The sequence below is a fragment of the Chroicocephalus ridibundus genome, chromosome 6, assembly GCF_963924245.1.
Source record: "Chroicocephalus ridibundus chromosome 6, bChrRid1.1, whole genome shotgun sequence".
Classification (NCBI taxonomy): Eukaryota; Metazoa; Chordata; class Aves; order Charadriiformes; family Laridae; genus Chroicocephalus; species Chroicocephalus ridibundus.
In genome coordinates, this window is record NC_086289.1 from 41,110,460 (window position 1) to 41,129,325 (window position 18,866).

The 18,866-nt window shown below is 47.0% G+C and overlaps 1 protein-coding gene across 5 annotated transcripts in view; it reads left to right on the forward strand.

The window, feature by feature from the left end:
* The window catches only part of TUBGCP2 (tubulin gamma complex component 2), a 41,009-nt gene that overhangs the window by 394 nt on the left and 21,749 nt on the right, over positions 1–18,866 (forward strand). Inside the window, exons 1-10 of one of the 5 annotated variants that reach the window (XM_063339044.1) lie at positions 53–350; positions 1,280–1,597; positions 1,789–1,961; positions 3,472–3,600; positions 3,910–4,086; positions 10,831–10,990; positions 13,913–14,120; positions 15,755–15,954; positions 17,576–17,765; positions 18,689–18,834. In XM_063339044.1, the coding sequence (XP_063195114.1) occupies positions 1,812–1,961; positions 3,472–3,600; positions 3,910–4,086; positions 10,831–10,990; positions 13,913–14,120; positions 15,755–15,954; positions 17,576–17,765; positions 18,689–18,834 (1,360 nt within the window). In that variant the 5' untranslated portion in view covers positions 53–350; positions 1,280–1,597; positions 1,789–1,811. The other 4 variants (XM_063339043.1, XM_063339042.1, XM_063339041.1 and 1 more) reach the window with 4 other exon arrangements.

Genomic DNA, 18,866 nt, shown 5'->3' on the forward strand with positions numbered 1-18,866 from the left:
GGTGGGGGCACTTCCGGGCGGTGGTGGGCACTTCCGGGGCGGGCAGGTAAGGGACGGGACGGGGTGGTGCCCGGAGCCGCCGCGGGGGTTGGGGAAGGTGCAGGGCTCCCGGGGGAGCTGGGGCGGGAAACGGAGGGACCCGCCGCGGAGGTTCCGCGCTCCCAGCAGGGCTAATGCCGCAGCTGGTCACTGGGGGCCGTGTCCGCGTGAGCCGCCGGGGCGCCGCCGCGGATGGGCATCCCCCGCCGCTCGGGGCCCGTCCTCGTGGACGCCCCGCCTGTTTCCGGGCTGTTCCCTTGGGGCCGGCCGGGGTTTCCAGGTTGTTGCTGGTGCAGATCCTCGCTGCTGGGGTTGGTGATATTTGATGTGTCCTTTGACAGACAGGAGGAACGGCTTTTGGCAACTCGCGCGTCCCACAGCAGGAATGAGGGGTTGGTGGGCCACAGGCTGCAGTGAGCGCTGATAGAGAACTGGATAGGCTGGCCCGGTGGGGTCACAGAAAGGAACCTTAAGGAACTGGGAAAAATGCAAATGCCCAGTCTTTGGGAACACCACAGCCCAAATGACAGCAGAGGCTGGGTGACAGCTGGCTGGAGCACACCTGTGAAGAAAGGCGTCTATAGGTCCAGGGGAGCAGGGTGGATATGACAAGTGCTGTGCCCTTGTGCCAGCAAAGGCCAGTCCTCTCCCTCGTTAGCAAGGACATTGCCAGCAGATAAAGCAAAGGGAACACCTCGTTCATGACACCACATCCAAAAGACTCTGGGCAGTCTTGGGGCTTCCTTATGAGAGAACATATAACAAACCGGAGCAAGCCTCGGGTGGCCCTGGTGATGGTGGGTGGAGGCCAGGGCAGGCAAGGAGAGGCTGGGGCAGTTGGACTTGCTCAGACAGAGATGAGGAGGTTAAGGGGGATTCAACAGCATCTCCCCCTGCCCAAAGAGTTACTGGAGGCACTGGGGCTAGACCCTGCTTAGAAGGGCACAGTGAGAGCCCCAGAGGCACTGGCACAAGCTGCAACATGGGAAATCCCAGTTGGATATTAGGAAGAGGAGTTTTCACGTGAGGATCACGGCCCTGGGTTGGGGGGGAGAAGCTGGATCTTTAGAGATATTTAAGCTTTGACCGGACAATGCACCGCACAGCCTGCTCTGGTTTGAGTCAGTTTTGGATGGACAGTTGGACTGAGACTTACAAAGATCCATTCTAGCCTCAGTGATTCAATGATTTTGGCAAACCAAAAGCGTGTCTGTATGCTTGATATCCTATGTCTGTACAGGGTGTCACATTAAACTCCATACTCGCATGACGCCTCAATCAGACTCTTACTTCGGCAGCTATCGTTTAAGCAGCTTCGCAGAATTTGGTGCTTATCTGTTAATGAAATGGGTAGTAGAAGACTCCTAAACTTGGAAAAACTGCTTTTGAATAACATCAGAAGCAGCAGTGCAGGCAGGCTTCTGAAGCCAGCAGTTTCAGCTGTGTATGTAGTCTGTCAGTTCACGAACCACCACTTCCTATGACAACTCAGTAACTTTCCCACTGCCAGTGTGATTTTGAGATTGAAAAATTCTCTGCTGGCTCACCGATGTTTAAGGTGAGCTTTGTACCAGTACAGTTAAATCGGGCACAAAACCGAGTATCTCTCTTTTGCTTGCTTCCTTCCCTTAATTTCTTTATTCCAGTCAAATATTTTAGCACGTAGTCAAGAAGTGTTGTTTGTGTGGGTATATTTTCATTTGCAGCAGTAAAATAATAGCTTACCGCCTTTGTTTCTGCATCCCCCAGAGCTTGTAGCCTCAGGTAGGAGTATGAGCGAGTTCCGCATTCACCACGATGTCAACGAGTTGCTCAGCCTGCTGCGCGTTCATGGCGGGGAAGGAGCCGAAGTCTACATCGATCTTCTGCAGAAGAATCGAACGCCTTATGTTACCACGACTGTCTCTGCGCACAGTGCAAAGGTAAGCGTTGATATACTGTAATCACGGCTGACATGCGTTTCAGACCTTACGGGGGGAGCAGCAGGACTCCTGAAGTGGCATGCTTCCTTTGCAGTCACAGGTAGAGGTTCCGTCGGCTCTGAGAGCACAGTCCTCCCTAAGGAGAAATTCCAGGTAAACGTTCTTTAGCGTGATTTCTCTTGGCCAGTGACGTGAACTACCTTTTCCTTACTCTGCTCTTCTGCAAGATGACTTGACTTCTGTGGGTGTGGAGCTGGACACGTTTCGGGCGGCGGAATGACTCATTGGTAAAAAAAGGGGATAATCTGATCTGGAATCTCAATTTTGGGTATAAAGGAGAAAGATTATATCAGGAAAAAGGCAAAATCCTTGCATCTTGGAGAGAGTGGTGGAAGACCCTGAGAAGGATTTTTAGAACTGGTGTGAGGGGGAAGTTTAAAAAAGGAGCTTATTTTGTGCCTGTGGTGGTTGTTTCAAATTTTGATTAGAGGGGTTGTCCTCTGGAGGAATAAAACAAATGTAATGGTTTGAAATAGGATTATATGAACAATACCTGACATTTTCTGAACGTCACCCAGGTATTGGGGATTAAAGCCTGACACTTTCATGACTGGGCATAATTCTGTGGCTATACTGCTTTTCATTGTCATTTTTAAAAGCAAGCCATCAGTCAAGCTATAAGTGCTAGAAAATTGCTAACTCTTTCTGAAAGTTTAGATCTTTGTAGCCTGAACTGCATGTTTTCACTAATTCTAGTCTTAAGCATCATTTATACTGACAGCTACAGGTCATAGACTTGTACAAGGATTTAAGTAGGAGGCACAGCTGGTGACCTGCAGTCCAGCCCCTTGTTCACAGCAAGGCCAGCATCACAGCTACAGCAGACTGCTTAGCTGCGTTTTGAAGATCTCCAGAAGATTCTTCCATCTCTCTGGCTGTGTCCCAGGGTCACTTCTCTCTCCAGAAATAACTGTTTCCCTAGGGCCGGCTGGGATTTTCCATGTTGTGATACGCGGCGGTGCCTGTGGTGCTTCTGCTGTGCCTCTCGGAGCAGGGTCTGTAACCCTTTCAGGCAATGGGCAGCGTGCCCCACCATCTCTGTGGCTCAGTCCAGTTTGCTGATGTCTCTCTTGCTAATGGGGCCCCCAAAGTGGACCCAGTGTCCAGATGTGGCTTCATCAACGCCAAATCCCTTAATAAACCTGTTGATACAAAATTATATTGCTTCAGACTGAGCATGTGCCAGTCGAGCCCTACTGCAGATCTTAACGCTTACCTTCACCTTTTCTCTCCTGCAGTCCCTTCTCCATCACCTGAAGTGCTAGGACCCCCACTTTCCTCCAGCAGTTGTTAGTAGGAGACCAATGCTGCAGCATTCAGTCCAAAACCCATTCCTGAAGTACTTCAATAGCAGCAGCAGCCTGCACGTTGTCTTTGCACAATGCTCCTCTTTTGAATGCTGTGATAATATTATATATTAGACATTTAATATTAATTTGGTGTTTTACAGGTAAAAATAGCAGAGTTTTCTCGAACTCCTGAAGATTTTTTAAAGAAGTACGATGAGCTGAAGTCTAAAAATACAAGACATCTAGATTCTTTAGTTTATCTACTATCAAAACTCACAGAAGACAAAGAGGTTTGTTTATCCTTTAGAACTGGATGTGTTATAAGTATTCAGCAGTAGCAACAATGCGATGATTTTAAGTACAGCATGCTTTCTTATGACAACGTTCAGCGAAATGCGTTGAAATCAACCGGTTGTAGCATCTACTTAATTGTTAAAGCACTACTGAGTATTACAATCCTTGATATAAACCACCAAGATGTGGGAAACTGGGAGACCCGCGGTCTCATTCGGCACGGCCATCTTATGGTCATATGTTTCTTGCTTTAGCGTGTGCTGATCAGCATTCACAAAATCTTTTCTTTCTTTCTGTATGGACAGACACTCCAGTATTTGCAACAAAATGCTAAAGAAAGGGCAGAACTTGCGGCAAATGCAGCAACCAGTGGCAGCACAAATTTTTCTATTCCCTCCTCTACTTCCAAGATATCTCTACAGGAGCTCGAGGAGCTACGCAAGCAGCTGGGCAGTGTCGCAGCCAACTCCAGTGTACAGCAGGTATTCTCTTTTCCCAGGCTTTGGGCGCAAAATCGCTCCCTTCTGCTCATGGGTATAGCTGTGCTCTTAACTTTATCATCCAGTGGAACTATAAATGTTCCTCTCTGTGCAGATAATTTAAATTATCTCTCAAAATGTTTTAGTCGGATTATATTAAATCTTTGTGCTGTTCTTAATAAAAGTGCCTTTTTTTCTCTTTAGGTCAGTTAAGGTGAGTCAAGTTTAGGCCATGACAGTTCTAACTGGTGTGGGCGTTAGTGGAATTTAATTTTCCCGTTTCAAACAACCGCTTTGAGCTGTGCTGATATTTCCTTTTCTGCCTGTGGCAGTGCTTGCTCAGGAGCTCAGCAGCCATCGTGGGGTGTCCCCATCCACGCTAGGAGTACCGCTCTCTCAGATAATGCGAATACAATGCCTCACACGATCATTCCCCAAGTGGACACTTAGCTGCTTAGCTATTTGAGCTCCTGAAATAAATGCTGCAAAGTGACTGCAAAGACAAAAAGGAAGGAAAAAGGAAAAAAAAAAAAAAACCTGCTGTAGAAGTAAACTGTATCATTACAAGACACAGGCTTAGAAAACAGTTAAGCAAGTGTCTGATTATCAGCAGGCTGGGAGGTAGGAACTGCAAGAGGGTGATTATTACTTAAATCCAAATTTTTATGTCCTGTTATCATTTGTATAAATAACTATACTGTGATGGGTTGACCTTGGCTAGCCACGCTATTACTCCCCCTGCTCAACAGGACAAAGAGGAGAAAAATAGGATAAAAAGCTTGTGGGTCAAGATAAGGGCTTTTGGCTGCGGAATGCACGGAAGCAACTGTGTACGGACAGTTATTTGGACGGAGGTGAAAGAGTGATAAGTGGGGAGAAGGGGAAGAAGAAAAGATGCTCAGAGGTCCGTAGCGAGTGAGCAACTGGACGATATCTGCAAATGCATCCATTTAAAATCTTGCAGCTTACCTTTGTCCCAGAGGTTCGTTTCTGTTCTGCCTTCTGATTAATGGTCAATAAAATCTAACGGGCAAAGCGTCCAGGGTCTGAATGTGACTGTTTCCGAGGATGCCCCCTGCTTGTAGATGCTTGGAAATAACATGCTGGGCATGTCTCGGTCTGCAGCCTCTGTTGTGGCAGTCCTGCGCCCTTGCTCAGTGCAAGTTGTATGTATATCTTGTTAGTGCACGGGGTCTGTCTGCATTTACGAGGCGTGTGCTTCACTCAACTCCTTGCTTTGTGGCACTGCTGGCCCTGTCTTGGCCACGTGGCAGGATTCGCTACCAACCTTTTCTGTTGAGCACTCTAGCTGTGGCTGTATATGGTTTATTGCCCATGCTGGCTTCTCAGCAGATGTGCGTTTACTCTTCAATCTGTGAATATCGTTCTGTGGCAGTGGCTGAGCAGAGCAAACACCTTCCAGGGAACTGTGAAGATTATGACAGTAGATCTGCTGCCAACTGGGGAGTTTGCTGTGACGGTCAGATCACTTCAAGCCATCGGTGGCTAGAGGAATGGACTCTCCATGTTCAGTGTTTTGGGACACCTGCAGGTTTTCTCAGCTTGAAGGGCTGTACGTGCATGTGATGATGGAGCGTTCAAGTCCTAAACGGAGAGTCCAACCCCCTCCCACTTTCAGGCAGTGATGAAACCAGCCTTGTTCCACATACCCTGTAAAATACATGTCTGCACAGACTGTTTGCCTGACTTATCCAAGTCCTTCACAGGTGATCTGAGTCAAATGGTTGATTGAGATCATGAAGGGAAGATGAATTTCCACTAAGATAACTGATCTTTTTAATAGGATTCATGTGCAGACTTGCTAAAAGAGGAAAGGAAAGTAAGTGGTGTTCTCTGGGATGTTTAGTTCACAACCAAAGGAATTGAAATGGCAATGCAAGCCACATAGAAAGATTTGTGCCTCCCTGCTGCTCCATTTATACTTCAGACTTAAAGAGCTGAAACTCTGATAAAAGGCCCTAACAGGCAGGTGCTTGGGACCTTTGTGCCAGTTGGGCTGTATCAGCTCACATAGTTGAAATTTCTTGACCCAGAGTTTCCACTAGAGCCACTTGCCAAGAGTACTGTCAAGTAGGCATAATAATTGCAATTGATTTATTTCTCCATCTCTCTTCTAGAAGCTGGGTTGTGCACTGGCATAAGCCCTGGAGTGATCCTTCATACTGTATTGATGGGCACAAGGGTCTCACTTGAGCAACTCTATTTGTAATCCTTGTGGTACAGTCTTCATTCACCAGGAGTGGAGGATAGCTGCCAGTGTTTCCATAGACTCGTTACAGCACTGGTGGGAGGAACCGCTGGGGTTCTCCAGTCCAGCCCCACTCTCACAGCAGAGATGTCACCTACACTAGATCAGGGCAGCTGTCGTTTTGTGCGTCTGAGTCCTGCAGCCTCCCGGGAGGGAAATACCCTGCCTCCCTGCTGCCACCCTGTGGCTGCTCCCCCTCTGCGGGCAGAAGTGTCTCTTCCTGCCTGATCTCAATATCCCAAGAGGCAGCTTGCGTCCATGGCCGCCTGAACCTCCTGCCGCTGCTGAGAGGAGCTTGACTTCACCCATCATCTTGGTACTTGTCCTTCCTGCTCTTAGCAGCCTGCAGGCTGCTCTTAGACCTTCTGTTGGCCAGACACAGCAAAGGCCAGCTACCTCCACCGCTCCTCCTTGGTCGTGTACTCTAGGTCCGGTGTAGGCTCACTGTTGCCCGTCTTCCCTCACACCAGGGCTGTAGTGCAGGGAGCTCTTTGGTGCAGTCAGCATTCATTGAGCACCAAGATGAGCTCTTTCTCTACCTAGATGGATGTGGAAGATGCCAGATGCAGGTTCATCAGCATAAGGTGGCAAACTGCCACCTTATCCCATGGGCTTTTAAGTGCCAGGGTGACGCTTGAGGGCCATGTTTTCAGTCCTGGGAGTTTTATCCAGGCTTTCATTGAGGCCTGTAATGACAATGACCTAAACTTTAAGTTACGGAGAGAAGGTTATTCATGTCCCTGAGACATGTGCTTTGTCACTGGTGCCACAAGTGCTGTGCCACCTGCTCTGTGATTACTTGTCACTGTTGGAGAGATCATACAGTGATCTTTCAGTGATTGGAGTTGCTGCTTGGATCAGTTTTGGCCCAGGAATTATTGAGGTAGTAAAACTTACGTGTTCCCTTTCAGGTAGTTATGTCCTTTATAGCCTAACTATGTCAACTTTTTGGAACTCTGCCGGTTAACAAATTCACACTAGATGTGGTTGAACTCCAACAGAAGCTCCCTACCTCTTGTCATCCCAGAGAATCACTAGCAAAGAAGAACCAGTCCCTCGATGAAGGATGTTCTGCATTTGTTTCAGGGGTTCTGGCTGCTCCTTTTCATGATCACTCAAAGGAGCAGGCCTCAGTCCCTGCCTTTTTATTAGGGACAGATGCTGCTGCTCATGCCCTTATTCCAGGCACACCCCAGCCTATAGCCTGTGAGCTCACAGGGGCAGAGGTGCCAGCATGCTCCCTCACAGTGCCATGAGCTCATCTGATTTCAGGGACCTTCCACAGGCACTGGGAGCTATTGGGCTTATTCCTGTATAATATGGGAGTAGGGAATTTTACAATATATATTTTCCAGGGCCAAGAAGGAAAAGAGACTACTAGATGGATAAGGAATTGGCTGGATGGCTGCATTCAGAGAGTTGCAGTCAGTGGTTCAATGTCCAAATGGGAACCAGTAACGAGTGGTGTCCCTCAAGGGTCCATATTGGGACTAATACTATTTCATATCTTCATCCATGACATACCTAGTGGGATCGAGTGCACCCTCATCAAGTTTGCAAATGACACCAAGCTGAGTGGTGCAGTTGATATGCTGGAGGGACAGGTTGCCATCTAGAGGGACCTGGACAGGCTGGAAGAGTGGGCCCATATGAACCTCATGAAGTTCAGCAAGGCCAAGTGCAAAGTCCTGCACCTGGATTGGGGCAGTGCTCGCTATTGGTATAGTCTAGGGGATGAAGGGACGGAGAACAGCCCTGTGAAGAAGGACTTGGGGGTACTGGTGGAAAAAAAAATAATAATTGGATATGAGCTGGCAATGTGCGCTTGCATCCTGGAAAGCCGTGTGTATCCTGGTCTGCATCACAAGCGTGGCCAGCAGGTTGAGGGAAGTGATTCTCCCCCTCTGCTCTGGTGAGACACCACCTGGAGTTCTGCGTCCATCTGTGAGGTCCGCAGTGCAAGAAAGTCATGGACCTGTTGGAGCAGGTCCAGAGGCTGCGAAAATGATCCGAGGCCTTGAACACCTCTCCTATGGAGAAAGGCTGAGAGAGTTAGATTTTTTTCAGCCTGGAGAGGATTAGGCTCTGAGGAGACCTTACTGTGGCCTTTCGATATATAAAGGGGGCTTATAAGAGGGAGTAAGACTTCTTACTAGAGCAAGGGGCAACGAGTCCCAAGTACACAATGACAGGACCAGAGGAAATGGTCTGAAGTTGCGGCAGGGGAGGTTTAGATTAGATATGAGGAAGAATGACTTTACTGAAAGAGTGGTCAGGCACTGGAACAGCCTGCCCAGGGAGGTGGTAGAGTCGCCATCCCTAGAGGTGTTTAAGAAACGTCTAGATGTGGTGCTTCAGGGCATGCTCTAGTGGCAGAGATTGTAGGTTGTTTGGTTGGACTCGATGATCTTAAGGGTCCTTTCCAACCATGAAGATTCTGTGGTTTTAAACAGAAAGAGGGTAGGTTTAGATGGGGTGCTCCATCCCTGGCAGTATTCAAGGTCAGGTTGGACAGGGCTTTGAGCAATCTGATGCAGTAAAAGATGTCCACGCCCAGGACAGGGAATTTGATCTGGATGATCTTTAAAGGTCCCTTCCAACCCAAACCATTCTATGAGTCTACGATCTGGTTTAATTTTGGCAGTTGGAGACAGGAATTACTTCGCGTCTCTGATTTTCCAAGGTCATATATTCCATCTCACTCAACTGTCTCTATTTTATAGTCCTGTCTTCCATCCACATGTGCTGTTGAGATTTTACCTGGCTCTGTTAGGTTGTATGGTCTCCCATACTTAGCACAATGCCTCAGAAGCTTTTGGACTTGGATACTTTCTTAGTCTGCTCTCTCAGAAGTATTCATGGTTCATGGAGATGCTGTGATGGTGAGGTCCATGGTTTGTGGAGTTTTTCTTCCAGCTCATTCCTTCCTGACATTTGGGAAGATGTAATGATGGCTGTCCTTTTCCTAAGCAGAAACTTGTTCATACAGCTGCTGTGCACAGGGAGATCTTCCATTCCAGGTCCAGATACAGAAAGTGCACATGATGTTTTCATCTTTTAGCCAGTGTCTGCGTGTCCAGATTGTGATGGACAAGTAAACTACTATATACGCTACTTCAATGGAGAAGTATTTTCTCACTGTATGGATTTAAGATTTATGGGGGAGTTCAGGTTGCTGACCAAGGTGAAGGACTCAGTCCTACATGGGGATCTGCAGTTTTATGTGGAGTTTAGTCATCCTTTGAATTGCTGGCAGCTTACTTGATACTTCGTCCCTCTCCATACCCTACTATGAGAGTCCTGTTTCTGTTAGGGGAGCAGAGGAGGTTGAGGTCCTTCTAGCAGATCACATATACAGTATAAGTAGGAATGCAATGTTGCTTTGGGGTGCCTCTGACCTCAGGATGTTGTACTGGCGTTATGTCAGTGGTGAACCTGCAGGAAACATGCCCAGAACTGGTGCTGCTGGGAGGAGTGGTCCCACAGCTGATGCTTGTTTGAAGGATTCCAAGACCCAGCACTGGGCAGCTCTGAGAACGTGGAAGATGGCCGGGGCCAATCACAGTATGCACCCACTACCTCTCAGTGTAAAAGCGCCATTCTTTAAGATGCAAAACTCACATGTATGTTTGCTTCCTTCTAAAATTCCTCTCTCTTCTGACACCTCCTATAAGAGGAAAGCAAAATGTCCCCTTGTGTGTCCCATTTCAAATATGCAGCTCTGTGGAGCTTAAGAAATGGTGTTCATAAGCATGTCCCCCGTGTTTGTGTCTTGGGACTCTGAGTGTTCATGTAGGTTGTACAGCTCACGTGTCTCTCCAGCTGATAATTAGTCTTGCACTCCATTTTATTTTAGTGTCGGAGACCCAGAGCCAGGGGTGGAAAGTTTTGTTGGTCTTTAAGAGCTCACTTCCTTCACTGATTTCTATTCAGTGTAAAAAAACTCTGTAATTTTCCAGCTATCTGTGGGTGGATTATCTGGACTGCATTTGGCACGCAGCTACTCAGTGGGCACTATGCAGAAACGGAGTTCAGAGGTGTTTGTTAGCCTATCTGCAGGCGCCCCTTGAATAAGACGTTACTGCTTCTGGAAGGAGTGTGCTGCCTTTCACATGGTGCGCTTTGCAAACTAGTAAGCTGCCTGGTGGTTGTGCATGTCCCCATTCTGCTCCTCCATGCGTGCCTTAGCACCCAGGCCAGTGGGGAGGGGTGCAGAAGGGCGTTATTTGATGTACCCGCCAATAAAAAACAATAAAAAGGCCAACTGTATAAAAAAAATCACCTCTGTGGCACTAAGGCCAGTAGAGTGTGTGGTATTGTGAGACCAAATACTACACTGTGATACTGAAACATCAGCTATTCTACTTTCTGTTCTCAAGTTACCGGTTTACAGTCAATTTCTGCTTAAAATTCATAATTTCTTCGATGTCTGAAGATCTCTCTTTTCTCTTCTTTCTTTCACTTTCTTTTTCCAACAGCCTTTTGAGCTTACACGAAAAATCCTCCGAGATAAGCAGAACAAGAAGAATTCTGGTCAGCCCATTCCAGTATTTCCATCCTGGGTATATGAGAGACCTGCTCTTATTGGCGATTTCTTAATTGGCACCAGTTTAAGCACTGACACAACAGTACCTATAGGTATGTGATATGCAGGGAAAATTACATTAACGTTTTATGTTTTGTACTTGTTCAGAAATACTGTTCAGATTTCATCACACTCAGGATGAAAGCAAAACTTGGCTTCTTGGACTCTGCAGTTGAAGAGCAGGGTTCGGAAAAAAAAAAAAACAAACCCCAAATTTACTTTGTTCACAGTGTTTCTCCTGTGCTGAATTCCAGCCCCACTGTTGATCCATGGGGTCTAATCTGTTTTGAGTTTCGCAGTCCTTTTTCTGTCTTGAGTCACAGCCTTCATAAAATCCTACTGTAGGAGTATCACATCTGTTTTCTCAGCTGAATTCTCTCTGCACCTGACGATGGAGTATTCATCAGTCCACCCCGCTCAGTATCCTCTCCGGTAAGACTATAGCAACCTTCCTGATTTACTGTGTCTCTCCTCACCAGAGCAGCAGGGAATTAATCTCTCCCCGTTGTATTCTAGCTTTAGGCTGACCTAAGTCTAGTTTCTTATTCATAAATTAGATTTAAGAACTTTTTTTGGAAGAGAACAGCTGAGTTAGAGACGCATGTTTCCATTCCCCAGAACTGTGGAGGCTCCTACAAGAAACCCGTAACTTCTTCCCAATGTGGATTTAGCCTGCGTCTAAGGGGAGACATGAAAACAGTAGGCTGCTTCTTGGAGGTGCCCTTAAATAGCTTCTCCACTAGCGCATTTCTGCCAGGCCTTTTGGGATGTGCCGTGAGGGTATGTTCCTAGTAAGCTCACAACCATTTGTTCTCTCACATACAGTCCTACAAACGGAGATGGATTGTTGCCTTGTGTCATGAGATAAGCTTTGTTGTAGTTAGTGTTGTAGGCACTCTGTTCTTTGATCTTCTGATGCACTTGATTATATTTCAGCAGCTGGTTTGTAGTTGACTGCACCATTTGAGACCCTACAGTTTACAGTTCACCTGCAACTTTTGCTGGGCTAGTATTTCTTTGTGTCTGTATTTTAACTGTTTTCTTGATATTTGAATATTTCAGTGGAGGGGAGGTAGGGGGAGCTGTTGACAAGATTGGAGCTCCTCAGGTCCTGTATGACCTGATGAAATCCATCCACGGGTCCTGAGGTTGCTGGCAGATGAAGTCGCCAAGTCGCAAGTGGCAGTCTGGTGAAGTTCCCGCTGAATGGAAAAGGGGAAACATAACCCCCATTTTCAAAAAGGGAAAAAAGGAAGACCCAGGGAACTACAGGCCAGTCAGTCTCACCGCTGTGCCTGGCAAGATCATGGAGCAGATCCTCATGGAGTCTCTGCTAAGGCACGTGGAAAATAAGGAGGTGACTGGTGACAGCCAACATGGCTTCACCAAGGGCACATCATGCCTGACAAATTTGGTGGCCTTCTATGATGCTGCCACAGCATTGGTAGATAAGGGGAGAGCAACCGACGTCATCTACCTGGACTTATGCAAAGCATTTGACACTGTCCCGCATGACATCCTGGTCTCCAAATTGGAAAGGCATGGATTTGATGGATGGACCAGTGGGTGGATAAGGAACTGGCTGGATGGCCGCACTCAAAGGGTTGCGGTCAACGGCTCAGTGTCCACATGGAAACTGGTGACGAGTGGCGTTCCTCAGGGGTCAGTACTGGGACAAGTGCTGTTTAACATCTTTGTCAGAAACATGGACAGTGGAATTGAGTGCACCCTCAGCAAGTTTGACAATGACACCAAGTTGCGTGGCACGGTTGACATGCTGGAGGGAAGGGATGCCATCCAGAGAGACCTTGACAGGCTGGAGAGGTGGGCCTGTGCGAACCTCATGAAGTTCAACCAGGCCAAGCGCAAGGTCCTGCACCTGGGGTCACAGCAATCCCAGGCACAAATAAAGGTTGGGTGGAGAATGGCTTGAGAGCAGCCCTGAGGAGAAGGACTTGGGGGTGCTGGTGGACGAGAAGCTCAACATGAGCAGGCAATGTGCGCTTGGAGCCCAGAAGGCCAGTCGCATCCTGGGCTGCATCAAAAGAAGCGTGGCCAGCAGGCCGAGGGAGGTGATTCTGCCCCTCTACTCTGCTCTGTTGAGACCCCACCTGGACTCCTGCATCCAGCTCTGGAGTCCTCAGCACAAGAAGGACATGGACCTGTTGGAGCAGGTCCAGCAGAGGGCCATGAAGATGCTCCGAGGGCTGGAGCCCCTCTGCTGTGAGGACAGGCTGAGAGAGTTGGGGTTGTTCAGCCTGGAGAAGAGAAGGCTCCGGGGAGACCTTAGAGCCCCTTCCAGTACCTAAAGGGGCTACAAGAAAGGTGGGGAGGGACTCTTTCTCAGGGAGTGGAGCAATAGGACGAGGGGTAACGGTTTTAAACTGAAAGAGGGGAAATTTAGATTAGATATCAGGAAGAAACTCTTCACTATGAGGGTGGTGAGGCACTGGAACAGGTTGCCCAGAGAAGCTGTGGATGCCCCATCCCCAGAGGTGTTCAAGGCCAGGTTGGATGGGGCTTTGAGCAACCTGGTCTAGTGGGAGGTGTCCCTGCCCAGGGCAGGGGGGTTGGAACTAGATGATCTTTAGGGTCCCTTCCAACCGGAACCATTCTATGATTCTATAACTGACCCCCTTTTGCTGGAAGGATTAGCAGCACAAGCTGTGGGTGATGTTCTCTTGGCCACAGATGTCGGATGTGAAGCCCTGTCTACTTGGTTTGCTTTGGGTATAAATGAGCAAAGGATTCTGTTTTCTTGGAAAGCAAGGTAGATGATTTTGGAGTTGACCCTAACTCGGTTTTATTTCTCTATATCTTGATTCTGCGTTGTGTGATCTTCCTTTGTTCTCTTTGAATGGTACTGTCTTCTGTCCAAGCTTCAGGTATTAGATTGAAATTATATGAAGGGACACTCAGGTAGTACTATGGCATGTTCTGATTGTGGTGGTTTTTTGTCTTCTTTTTGGAAACAGGTACCTTGCCATTAGCCTCCCAAGAATCCATGATTGTGGAGGACTTGCTGTACGTTCTGATCGGTGTGGATGGAAGATACATCACAGCACAGCCTCTTGTAGGCAGGCAGAACCGAGCATTTTCAGTTGATCCAAACTTGGACTTGTCCATCAAAGAGCTGGTGACCAGGATTCTTCCTGTAGCAGCAAGTTACTCTGCTGTCACCAGGTACCAAGCTGACTTGTGTCAGAGGAGGATGTTCTCCCTTCAGCATCAGACTGCAGAATAAGAGAATCTGTCATTGTGCACATGATAACTTCCAAGCTTAATTTAAACCTATGGGGTTATAAAATAAGAATGACAATTTTTTTAAATTGGTTTTAGCTACATTTCCTTTTGCTGGGTTTCTCCTCTCTGCTGCCAGTTCACTTTTTCATTCACCTCACCTTCGCTTTGTCCAAACTTGGTCTTGGTAAATTCAGGCAAAGAGCAAATAAGATATGTCTGCTTGTTCTGGCTTGTGTCCTCCCATTCTGCTCTGAATTTCTCCATGTTTACTGCTTTTTGCTCTCCTCTGGGCATCGAGGACTGAGACAATCTTCATGTGCTTCTGAGCAGAAGAGCCTACTGCTGCCTAATTTCTGGTAGCTACCTTAAGTAATTGTTAAAAGGTCTTAATATAAAGTACATCTCACTAACAGCAGATGTTTGCTACGTGGATGTCTGCGTTTGATTCAAAGTCCCTAAAAGATCAGCAAAGAGAAAGAAGCATTTTTAGGATGTGATTCATCCCATCTCCTTTACATGTCTCCTTACAGACTTGTGTTCAGAAGCATCTGTTTCTCTCCACTAACATGTATGGAGCCCTCTAAATCTGTTCAGGTGAATCCCTGCTGTGGCATGCGGTGTCAGAAGCTAGCAGCAGTGCTTTCCCCACATTGCACATTGCTTCCTTTTGAGATCTCCCAGCTCGAGGGAGGTGATTCTACCCCTCTATTCCGCTCTGGTGAGACCCTACCTGGAGTACTACCTCCAGCTCTGGAGTCCTCAGCACAAGAAGAACATGGACCCGTTGGAGCGGGTCCAGCAGAGGGCCATGAAGATGCTCCGAGGGCTGGAGCCCCTCTGCTATGAGGACAGGCTGAGAGAGTTGGGGTTGTTCAGCCTGGAGAAGAGAAGGCTCCGGGGAGACCTTAGAGCCCATTCCAGTACCTAAAGAGGGCCTACAGGAAAGGTGGGGAGGAACTCTTTCTCAGGGAGCGGAGCAATAGAACAAGGGGTAATGGTTTTAAACTGAAAGAGGGGAGATTTAGATTAGATATTAGGAAGAAACTCTTCACTATGAGGGTGGTGAGGCACTGGAGCAGGTTGCCCAGGGAAGTTGTGAATGTCCCATCCCTGGAAGTGTTCAAGACCAGGTTGAATGAGGCTTTGCGCAGTCTGGTCTGGTGGGAGGTGTCGCTCCCCCATGGCAGGTAGGTTGGAACTAGGTGATCTTTAAGGTCCCTTCCAACCTGAACCATTCTGTGATTCTTTTTCCTGTCCTCTAATCTGTTGCTTACGCAAATAAAATTGCCTCGAAAATCCTGGCTGTCACTTTTTCCATAGTGCTTTTGCAGATAATTCTGGTTCCCCTGCAATTTGAGAGGGAATGTCTTCCCACAGCTTTCCGTACTAGGAAATATGGTGTTGGGAAATAAGCAGGGGACACAGAGCAAATGTGGAACCTGAAACTCCAGCTGAAGGCCGGTGTGCTTTCCAACATACGATCTACTCACGCTTGTACAGTGTCCTGAAGATAAAATTCCTGAAAATGATAGAAGGTGCCTTGCCTGAAAGAGTTTCCATTTTGCTTTTTACAGGTTTATAGAGGAGAAGTCTTCCTTTGAGTACGGACAGGTAAATCATGCTCTGGCTGCCGCTATGCGGACTCTAATCAAGGAATACATGATACTGATAACGCAGCTGGAACATCTTCAGAGACAGGGACTTCTGTCACTGCAGAAACTCTGGTTTTATATCCAGCCCACAATGAGGACCTTGGAGATTCTTGCTTCGCTTGGTAAGTTTCAAAAATACAGTCATTCCATTTTGACAGTGTCTTCTGAAAACTGTACAGAGTAGCGATACAGACAGGACATGTGTCATTTTGGTTTTACGCTATATTAAAGAAAAAAAGCAAAGGGGAATTGTAGTGGTCTGCTCTTTTTTGAGAGCAGTGGGCTCGAAGGGTGAATCTGCCCTTTAGAGCTGTCATGAGGCAAGTCCACGCCTTTTACCTTCACAATCCATGCCCTTTGAATCCGTTGTTTCCACGACTGCTGTCTCTACTCAGCATCTTTCCAAATGCCTCTCCTGCTATGTGTGGATGTATAACCACAAACCGATTCAATTAGAAGGAACACCTGGAAGTTTCTAGTCCAACCACTTGCTCGCAGCTACAGCAGGTTGCTCGGGGCCATGTCCGGGTGAGTCTGGACAATCCTCAGTGATGTAGATCCCCCACCATTCTGTGCCCTTTCCCATGATTTCACCACCCTTTTGTGAACGTTTCTTTCTGTATCTCCAACTGGAATTTCCCTTCTTGTAACTTTTGCCCTCTTGATATTGCCGCTGTGCTCCTCCAAGAGGAGTCCCATACCATCTCCTCTAGAACCATCCATTGTATAGTGAAGGGGTTATGTTCAGCAACTTCCAACTTCATGTTCTTTCCTTCTCTCAGCTAACAAGCGCAGCTTCCTGAGGCTCTCCTTGTATGCCTTGGACACCAGCCCCCGACCATCTTATTAACCTCTGCTGGACTTCTCATTTTGTCATTCATAGTGGGGACTCCAAACTGCATCAGCTGGTTGTCCACCAGGACCCCCTGGTTGTTCTTTGCACTGCTGCTCCTCAGCCAGCCGGTCCTAGCCTGTACCATTGCGTGAGGTTGTTGGTCACAGATGCAGTTACCTCATTAATTTTGGTTAAACTCTTTGGTGTGAGATTACTTGTACATATCTCTTTACTCAGCCCAGAGAATTTACCTGAAATTAAGTATCTGTTCTATTTACGGTCTGGAATTGGATGATCCCTCTTGGTATTCCCGTTTCCTGCAATTTTCAGCTTTTTGGAACACAGCACTTAAGGTTTACTTAAATCTGAAACTCATGTCAATACTCTGTTCCTCTGTCCATATGTCCCTTTTGTGATAGCAAGGTACGAATTTCACTATCAACCTGCCTAAATCCTGGTGTGCACGGCTACCTCAGGGTTACAGTTGAGAACAGAAGTGCTTTTGAGATCAGAGATTTCTCAAGCAAGCCACTGAAGTGTGTGTTTCTTCCATTACCACCTGGAAAGCAGGTCTCTATACATGGTCCCCCCAGCGTCGGAGGCTTTTGGACTCTAAAAAACCATGTACCTTGTGTCTACCTGAGTCCAGTTCTCCTTCCCTGGAGGGTTGTGTTTGGTTATTGCTTTTTTAGATTACGGATCATTTGGGTTTTCGTTTCAGCTGTAAGCCTTTGGTTGTGTGGTGGAATGGCCTTGCACCTTCATAGGGAGGGGTCTACAGCAGACGTGGAGACCTGTGGCTTGGGTGGTCAGCTAATCAGCTGCTAACTTAATGATGTCTAACAGTGTAGCTTGCACAATTAATCTGCGTCAGATTTGTGTCTTATATCTATATTTTTAAATTTTAGCTACTTCTGTGGATAAAGGTGAGTGTATGGGAGGATCAACCCTGAGCTTACTCCATGACAAGACTTTCAATTACACGGGGGACAGCCAGGCCCAGGAGCTGTGTCTGTATTTAACTAAGGCAGCCAGCGTGCCTTATTTTGAAATTCTGGAAAAGTGGATATATCGAGGCATCATTAATGATCCGTACAGGTAAAGAACAATTAAGGAATGAAAATGAAATGCGAAAGTTAAGAAATGCTGTTTATGTGTCTTTGGCTTCTCCTTTTTCAGTGCACCCATCCCTCTGCTCGGTAGAGTGCATAGCTTAGGGGCCTCGAAATGGCGGCAGTAGGTAGACAATGCAGCATTGCAAGGAAGGAGAGCTGCTGGAGCGTGCTTAACTTATTTTCTTATTTGATTCAGTGTTTGTGCAGTCAAGGGCACTCTCATTTGCTTTGTTTTTCCAAATTCAAGAAATGTATATGCCAAAGTCAATGGCACAACAGTTCAAATATGCAGCCCACTCAAATTCCACCTTACCATGCCTGTCCCTCTTTAAGTATTCTCCCTTCATATCCTCACACTCTTCACGACAGGGCTGAGCCCTCTTCTCTTGGGGAATGAGTGTGATAACTTGGTGAATCCGTGTGAAACGGAGACCACTGATACGCTAATCGGATGTGAGCTACCAACACTCTGAAGTTTCCTGTCTTTCGTAGAATCGTTTGAAGCATTTCGCTGTGTTTAATAGTTTATGCAGCGTTTCTCTTTCCCACATTTGCAGAATCCTGAGGGGCAAAACTCAGTTTAAAATAGCTGAAATACCTTCCTGATGGTGAGAAGGCAGACAAAGGCCAGCTTCTTCACCTCTACACTGACAACCAAATAATGTTTAGACGTGGTTTGTGAACCCTATGAAATTCTGTTTCTGTCATAATTGCTTGCAAATTAGCAGAAACACTCTGCATAATGCTTCTCCTCTTACTACAGATACAGAGTCGTTTCAGGTCTTGATTGGTCTTATTTTCATAAGACCTTATTTCTGATAGATCATATTACCAGTTTACAGATCAAAAAAAAGTAATCCTCATTGTACCACTTCCTGCTTCTAAACGTCTGCTTTAACTGTTCAGTGAGTTCATGGTGGAGGAACATGAGCTGCAGAAGGAGAAGATTCAGGAGGACTATAATGACAAGTATTGGGATCAAAGGTACACTGTTGTTCAGCAACAGATACCCTCATTCTTGCAGAAAATGGCTGACAAAATACTAAGCACAGGTAGGTAAAGAGATGATTCTGATGTAGGAGGA